The sequence below is a fragment of the Hippocampus comes genome, unplaced genomic scaffold, assembly GCF_001891065.2.
Source record: "Hippocampus comes isolate QL1 unplaced genomic scaffold, H_comes_QL1_v1.1 scaffold53, whole genome shotgun sequence".
Classification (NCBI taxonomy): domain Eukaryota; kingdom Metazoa; phylum Chordata; class Actinopteri; order Syngnathiformes; family Syngnathidae; genus Hippocampus; species Hippocampus comes.
In genome coordinates this window covers 527738-535789 of record NW_017805707.1, presented here as the reverse complement: position 1 = coordinate 535789, position 8052 = coordinate 527738, and the positions used below count along the sequence as shown (strand labels likewise).

Below are 8052 nucleotides of genomic sequence, written 5' to 3'. Positions count from 1 at the left end.
TATATAAATTTTTTTTTTTTTTTTAGTAAAACTGCATTTTGTAATTTCCTGCAAATGAAGCCATAGTCATTCATGAAGCTTTTTGTCATCCATCACATAGGACAGGCTGAGCGCACACTGTGGGCCACCCCGATGATGATGTGTGTGTGTTGCTAATCCTCTAACAAGATTGTGTGTGTATCATTGGTTTGCAGCAGCGTGTGGAGATTAGCCTTGTTACCTCTAATGACACTGATCCCTCCCCTCCCCCCACGTTCCTCCTCCTTCTCCTCATCATGTTGACTTTGAAGCAGCTCACCAAGGCGAGCAACGTGATTGGCTGGAATGCGCTCGAGAGTGTTTGCTTCCATTTCATCCGTCTCCAGTGTCGCCAGCAGGGATTGATTGTTGCCCAAAGTTGCTCAGTGGCATCGTTGGGCCATTCCAAAGACTGTCGTGTAGATTTCAGAGAATGAAGAAATGATTTGAAGTGTGTCCATTGAGGTTGGCTTGTTTGTTTCTGAATGGAATGTGAGCCTGTTTTTGGTTTGTTGTTCTCAAATTTGTTTCAAAGTTTGACAGTGATTACTTCAAGTCCCACCAGAGGGTGCACACGACCCACAAGTTGCTGAAATAGTTGCTCGGCTAAGTGTGAAAAGTCGGCCAATCGAGCAACAAAAGTGCCAGGCTGCCATCAGCACCTATCTCACTGTACTTCGTGTTTGTGTGTGTGTGTCCGTGTTCAGATGGAGCAGGCGTCCATGGAGCAGAAGGGCCACGCCAACGTCCCGTGGATAGTGGAGCCGGGTCAGGAGGCCAAGAGAGGAGTCAACACCAAGTACGAGACCACTATTTTTTAACATGTCGCCTTGTGCACTCCTGCGTGTGTGTGCCTTTCCGAGGGCGGGCATAGTAGGGGGCGGGGCCAAGGGGGGGGGGCGGCAGATTTGATGGGCAGCAGATTTGTTGGTCAGGTGCGGCAGGGGTGGGGGAGGGCTCGAGTCGGGCATAAAAGCAAAACGCATCCCGCCAGTCCTTCCTCCTCCGTTAGGCCACCTGCATGACAACGTTTGGGGTGCACTTCTGTTTCCACCTCCAGGGGGCAGCGTCAGCCCCCACAACTTCCTGTTTGTGGGTCAGTCATTTCCTTTCTTCCTTTTTTGCTTTCTGCTTTGTTCTGAATTGTCCGAGCGTCCCGCCCCCTGACAACTTGATTGACAGATGCAGCAGTGTTTTAGCTGCCCGGGAGGCCGTTGTCATAGAGACAGCAGCAAGCGGAGGTGCGCTTTTGGTTTTGTCGTCTTTTCTGTTCCTTTCGTTCCATCAAATAGCTCTACAGTGTTTCTTAGCTGGTTTACTGAGGTGTCTTTACAAAGCATGTGGCTCGTGAGACGCATGGCGGCCATTTTGCTGAGGGGCGATGGGGGGTGATACCGAGGGCTCTCCGGATAAGTGATGTCATCTCATTTTGCAGGGCAGTGGCGGACGCTCATGTCTTTTACTGTGGAAATCAAAGAATGTAGCCAGCCATAAACACATGGACCTTGTCAGGCATAACACGCACGCTCTTTTCAAAGGACTACAAACATGGACTCCCTCCCCCACCGCTGTTCCGCGTTTAAGCTTGACTGCTTTGTGACACACAAACACACAATAGGGAAGTGAATGTTCTGCTCCAACCTTTTTGTGGGGGAGGTTACCATGGAGATGGACAATTGGGCATGTCTTTTTTTTTTTTTCCAAACAAATTCTTCAAGGTGAGAAGACTGGTATCAATGTTGAATATGAGAGTATTATAACGCCACCCAAATGATCTTGTGCAATTCTCATCTGCTGTCACCCTCATGTCAGATTATTTTTCTATGCGCTCGAGACCGATGGCCGCCCCCCCCCTGAAAAAAAACCCAACAAAAAAAGAAGCGTGAATGTGCTGACCTCCGTCCCTCCTCTCTGAACTGTATTCAACTACTGTACGTATGGGATCTGAGGGGATAAAATGTACATAAATATTTTGCCAACTCATTGTTGATAACTGTAATGTAAAAGATGGATAGACACTTTGTGGCACTGGGAAAAACAGCTAAACCAAGACAAAAAAGACATGTACTAGATGATTCTATAGATGATGTACTTGGAGTGGCGTTCATGTAAATAGGCTTGGGGCTTCCAGCACGCTGATTTTTTTGTAATTTTATGCCATTATTTATAACCCTGTAAAGCACACATGGAATAAAATAGGACTTGTACAACCATGACAGAGTGGAAAAGTTTTCTTTTTTCACAGCACAAGATTACCAACAGAGTAGAGAATTTCACCAAGTAAATTTTGAAAGTTAAAATCTCATACAAATTGTCAAAATTAATCTTTGAGGGGAAAAAATCTGAGACGAAAATAATTTTTCTATTGCATGAATGAAGCTTTTGAGGAAAAAGTCTTTATTTTTTCACAAAATTGTTGAGTGGATTTGGATTCAATAAAAGATTTTCATTTTTCTTTCAAGGAATAAAAAATATTTCTGTTTTATCCAGAAAACACATTTGTGAAAGCAGGACTAATTCCACAAATGAACAGCGCCCTCCAGTAGCATCTAAGGGCATGGCCGCCTCCCTCCCTCGGGCGCTGACTCTCCTGTGGTTGTCTGCAGCGGTGGTGGGGATGCACAACCCGAGTCAACGGGACCTGCTGATGTGCCTGGAGGTGTCCAGGCAGATGGGCGGCGACGCGGCACTCACACCAGCCAACATTTCGGGCTCTTTTGGCCCCCCGGGAGAGAGAAAACCCTGGAGCCGCCCCTGCCGTCAACAAAGGGCGACCGTGCAGTTGCAGTGCGTCAAATTGTGCACTTTCATTATCGCGTGAACAGACATTTCAATTGTGACAGCAATTTAACGGTGCAACAGTGACCTCGTGTGGACAAATGGTAGTACAGTCATTCGGACGATTCTGGACTCTTGTGACACCATTGTCTTCCGCGAACGAAAAAAAATTCCCCAAAATTCTTATGAAACATGTTTGAAATAACGTTTTGTTTTATTTTTATTTTTTGGGGGTGCATATCGATGTTTTTTCGAAACATGTCCAGAAGTGTTTGTGCCGAACTACGAAGAGTAGGCAAGCGTCCACTTTGGCGACAACACACGTGAACTCGTCAAGCACCAAACATTGTGTATTCACTTGTCCAAAAGCAGGTTGCCGTCCCATTCGGGATCGCGTCTTCGCTGTCCAAAAGCTCCTCGATTATGTTCTGCAAACAAAAACAGTAAAGGTGAGTCGCTTTTTTTTTTCCATTCCAAAAACGGACATTTTTTTTAGATTCAAGTTCGAATGCTTGGGGGGTTAACAGTGTATGTTTGTTGCTTGGTCATAATATTACAAAGTTCCAGTATTAAATTTTGCGAGGGAGTGTGGAGTGGTCGTGGTTGGGGACTTTTGTTTGACGCATGCAAAGCTTGTTCATACAATTGAAACGAGTGCTTCCAGAAATCCCAATGGCACGTATATCGGCATCATGGATGTCACTGAGGTCTCGAAACCCGCAGAGGGCCGAATCGAGTCGTGCTCATTCATTGATGTTCATGCTTGGCTAAAAAATGTCAAAGCGGTGAAATGCTGGAAAGGCGGGACAGTGAGGTCAAGGACAACACAAAAAAAAGACAAGGTCCACAGGTAAAGCACGCGGACTGCTTGCTTGTGCTTTTAGCGAAGGCAGACAGTCATCTCGCTATTATGTTCTGGTGCTGAATGCGCAGGTGGGCACTTTGTGACAGTTCAACATTTGTGTTTGACAATATCACGAAGGCACCCACACCGGCTGGGCTCATCATCACAATGTAAGTATTATGCCCACTCCCATTATTTACTTATTGTCTTGGATATAGTCCAAGTAACAAGAGGTCAGTTTCGTATCATCTAAACGTGACATGGACACGGGCCACCAATAATATTTGACCTTGTGTTTTTTTTTTTTTCCAACTGACAGGAGTCATCCGACTGGACCCTCTGCAGTTGCATAGAGCGGACTACTCTGGGGCAACTGGGCCTCCCGCGGGGATATTAATTGGGTGTGTACTCATGATACTTTTACAAAATTCGGATGAATTTAAATACTCGTATTTAAATACAGTATATATAATGTAAAAAACCCTGACAATGTTCCTCCACACTGGTGTTAAGTCTTGTATGTACCACGAGGGGGCGACAAAGTTCGCAATAACTCGTGTTGTGAACGCCAGTCGGTGCATGAATTAAGATTTTGCACATAAATGTGTGCATGTGCAAAACCAACCGATGGTTTCTCACAAAATACTTTAAAAACACAAAATAAACCAAACCATAATTTTTTTAATGTAAAAAAAGGGTCTTTATTCTTGGTTAGGGGTGTTGAATTAACAATCCAATGAATACTTTTCATCATTTCATACCTTTTCGACCAGCGTGACTGTGATATGTACTCCAGCAATACTGATGAATTCCTTATGAAATTATAGTAGGACATAACTTCTACACTATTCACCAAAAGTTATAAAACGATCACCTGTAAAAGGTTATAGTGCTGAAATGTCACCTCAAAACTATTTTGGAGTAGTGTAAATGTCAAAACAAGTACATGAAGTGTTAGACTACTCTCTGTCAGATACAGTTATAAAAATAAAAGTGGCTCAGCACCATGTGACAACAATCCTCGTCGATCATGCGTCCGCCTCTCATAAAAAAAAAAAAAAAAAGTTTTTTTTTTTCCATGATGTCGCAAGAGTGGAACAAAGTGCAAAAGTCTCTCCACGGATGCGAGGCCGCGCAGCAGCGTGTGAAATGCTCCGGGAAAGTGTGCTTTGCTCTCCTCTATAGCATCTCGGTCTTCACCCGCAAGGTAAACAGCTGCGCGAGAAAGAGATGAGAAAGCCACGGTTAATTTAAAAAAGAACGCCGTTTGAAAAGAAACGCAAAGATGTGAGACTGACTTTAAAGTCGTCAATGTAGGTGAGGAAGAAGCAGACGAAACTGAAGGCCACGATCCACTCGCACACGGCGCTGGCCACATGGAACGGATAGTCCTGAAAAATGTACAAACCGTAAATACACCTATAAGGTGAGGTGGATGCCAGAAAGCAAAATAAAAAAGTTGATACTCATCCTTGCCCACCCACCTTGCTCCCAGCGTCTCTGTGCAGGTCCTTTTGCTTGACAAAAAATGCACAAATGACAGCTTGGGATTTTGGCTGTCAAGGGCAAACATTTCAAAATGTATCCACTGTAGACCATAACTTTGTATGCCATGTTGCTCGAAATACATTATCATTGATCAAAATGGGATGAACTTGGCCCCCGCCTGCACAGCTCAACAGGCAAGTCTGAATTTCGAGTTGGGCATCTTCAGTTCTAGCACCGCATTGTGCCTCAACATGCTGAGCAGTACTGAGCTCTCCTGGAACACATGCAGTGTAACGGATGCGGCGGGGGGAGCAGAGAAGGCCCCCAACTAAATGAATAGTCTTGTTAACAAAGCGGAGAGAATGTACGGATGTAATGTGCGGATTGTTGTATGCTCAGTTTGTTGTTGTTGTTGTTGTTTGAAGGTGTATGTTTGCCGTGACATTGATGCTAATTTCTGTTAGCCCGTCGAAAGCGTTTGCTATGACACGTTCGAAAGGTGTAGGATGACTTGGCAGCCATAAAAGAGGATACTCGGGAAGATAGCCAGCGAGGCAAGGACAGCCACAGCTAGCCGCGCCCGACACACCGCCAAGGACGAGCCGTACGGGAAGGCGTGGTAGGAAATGGCGGTCTGCAGAAGGATGTAGAGGACGCCCGTGAGGAAGAAAAGCAACGCGCCAATGTCGTGAACCGTCGTCACCGCCGTCTCCTGCCAATCAAAGCCAAACACGTGACTGTCATAGCCGACGAAGGCGCAGCGTTTGGTTGCGTGGATGTTGACGATAAAGTCCTTCCACCTGAAATGTGGCCACCACGCAATTTCCCAAGCAAGAGAGCATTCCCAGCGCCAGCGCTGTCTTGTTCAGCCGTGGATTCACTGCCCTTGTCTCCTCGCACAGCTTCTCCACAAACTTGAACCTGCTGTAGATTGTGGCCATGCCTACACACACACACACACACACACACACACACACACACACACACAGACACACACACACACACACGCAGATGCCGTTTTTTTGCCACAGCCTTTCAGTCGCCTTTCGTTTTCCTCCAAAAGTGGAAGTGAGTCGTTTGTGGAAAGTGACAAAAGGGCGCATGTTCAAGATGAATGACCGTTTATTGCTTTGTTTTCGGCAACGTGTGACTAACAAGACATTACATGTTATGACAGACAACTTAGTGTTGCAGACCGCAGAACAGGAAGTTGCACTTGACAATGAATTAAAAAACAGGCCTCCCCCCCTGAAATGTGATGACACCCAACCCCATTTTATCACACTTCAACGAAAATAGTGTAAGATGTCAAAATAGGTTTCTCATGAAATAATCATCTTGAAATATTCTAGGATGGGAAACCATAAGTGGAAATCAAATTAAATCGGGATGTGATCCAAGGACACCAGAATGCAAAATAAAAATGGGGTTAGGGGATGGGGGGGGGTAGATGAACATGACAGCGCCGTGGTGCGTGCGTGTACGTGTAGAATACCTGCGCATGCAGAATCAAATGTCATCATGCCAAATATGCAGCTCTCTGGGGGGTTTGCTCCTGTGTCACTGCAAGTTTACAACAGCCAAATCTTCAAACAGATTTTTTTTTCCACCCCCAAACAAAAAAATAGACGCATCAAATAGCCCCGTTACAGTTACGACGTACTCGCACACACGCTCGAACTTAAAATCCTGGCTTAACAAACCACAATGATGCTAACACCAAGGGTGGGTTATGTTTATTATGGTTAATAACAGAAATGAGATGATCTCAAGCGAGATAACAGTAAGAGTTGCAGCGCTGGCGGAGTTTGGGGCGCAGCTGGGAAAACGAAACTAAAAGGCGCTCGTCGAGATTCGCTCCAACGGCGACTTTTCGGAACAAACGCGAACTTAAATGAGACATCCAAGTGGAGCTTGTCTCACCTGATGTAGGGGAACAACACGTCCACGTCGCGTCGAAACAGCGCGACCACGTAGGACACGATGAAAGTGCTCGAGGACCACACCACCAAAAAGACGGGCAGGAAGCACCAACCTTGCTCGAACCACCACATGGCGCGCGGCGTCGACTGGCGGCGATCGAGAGAACACGCAGGCTCAATCGCGCGGGTCGGTCCTGGTATGACCTTAAGTCCCGGGGAGCTGGGAAGAAGTGTCATTTTTCAAAACCGACCGTCACGTGACCGTCTTCCTCAAAAAAATGTCTCCACTTCTGGTCACGGTCCTCCTCCATCTTCTGCATCACTCACGACGTGATGTGCGCGTCATCGAAACTTAATTGTTGAAATGTTCATGAAATGGCAACATTTTCCAAATATTCTTGTGCGTCTTTAGACCAAAACAAAGGAAAGACATGTTACTTTGGTTATTAAAAGCAAATGCCCGTGCGTCTACAGTAGAGCATTCCAATTTTAAGTTATGATTAGTTCAAGGACACACAGTATCGCATGTGAAAGTTATACATCCTGACGAGCAGAATACACACCTCAACGTCTTGACTGAATATACGCAATCTTGACTAGCATTTGGTCGTGATTATTTCTTTCCGTAAGGTCGGCCCGGCGACAAGCATGTTATCGTCAATATTGTTGCTGTCTGCCTCCACTTCACTTTGTGGGTTTTTGAGTGGACGTGCCAGACATGTTATTCTTGTCTCTTAAACTTGTTATAAAATCTATTGTTGTTTTGAGAGTGATGAGCCAGCAAGCTTTTTGTTTTTAAGTTACTGACAAACTCTCCCCCAATCCCTGGAAGACGTTACAATGCATTATTTTCCAAATATCATTGAGTCTTGCCATGTCTGCGCCATTTGACTATCATTGCTGGACAGCTCCGGAGCATATTTTCCCTTTCCACAAAAACATTCATATCCGCTTTGTCATAATTTCCTGTCAAAAGTATTTTGATTTACAGTGACGGGCAAT

The 8052-nt window shown here is 45.4% G+C and overlaps 2 protein-coding genes across 2 annotated transcripts in view; one reads left to right on the top strand and one right to left on the bottom strand.

Annotated features, from left to right (window-relative positions):
* The window catches only part of LOC109523711 (ankyrin repeat and sterile alpha motif domain-containing protein 1B-like), a 5932-nt gene extending 3698 nt beyond the window's left edge, over positions 1–2234 (top strand). The window contains 1 exon segment of the mRNA XM_019883065.1: positions 726–2234. Within this exon segment, the coding sequence (XP_019738624.1) occupies positions 726–839 (114 nt within the window). The 3' untranslated portion in view covers positions 840–2234.
* Positions 2235–4302: 2068 nt separating this feature from the next.
* dram1 (DNA-damage regulated autophagy modulator 1) lies at positions 4303–7381 on the bottom strand. Its single transcript, XM_019883092.1, has 7 exons — positions 7052–7381; positions 6624–6691; positions 5929–6071; positions 5663–5840; positions 5125–5183; positions 4939–5031; positions 4303–4855 (listed from the first exon to the last, which is right to left on the bottom strand). Exons 1-7 carry the CDS (start codon positions 7285–7287, stop codon positions 4820–4822), a joined length of 813 nt encoding a protein of 270 aa, XP_019738651.1. The 5' UTR covers positions 7288–7381; the 3' UTR covers positions 4303–4819.
* Positions 7382–8052: the final 671 nt, after the last annotated feature.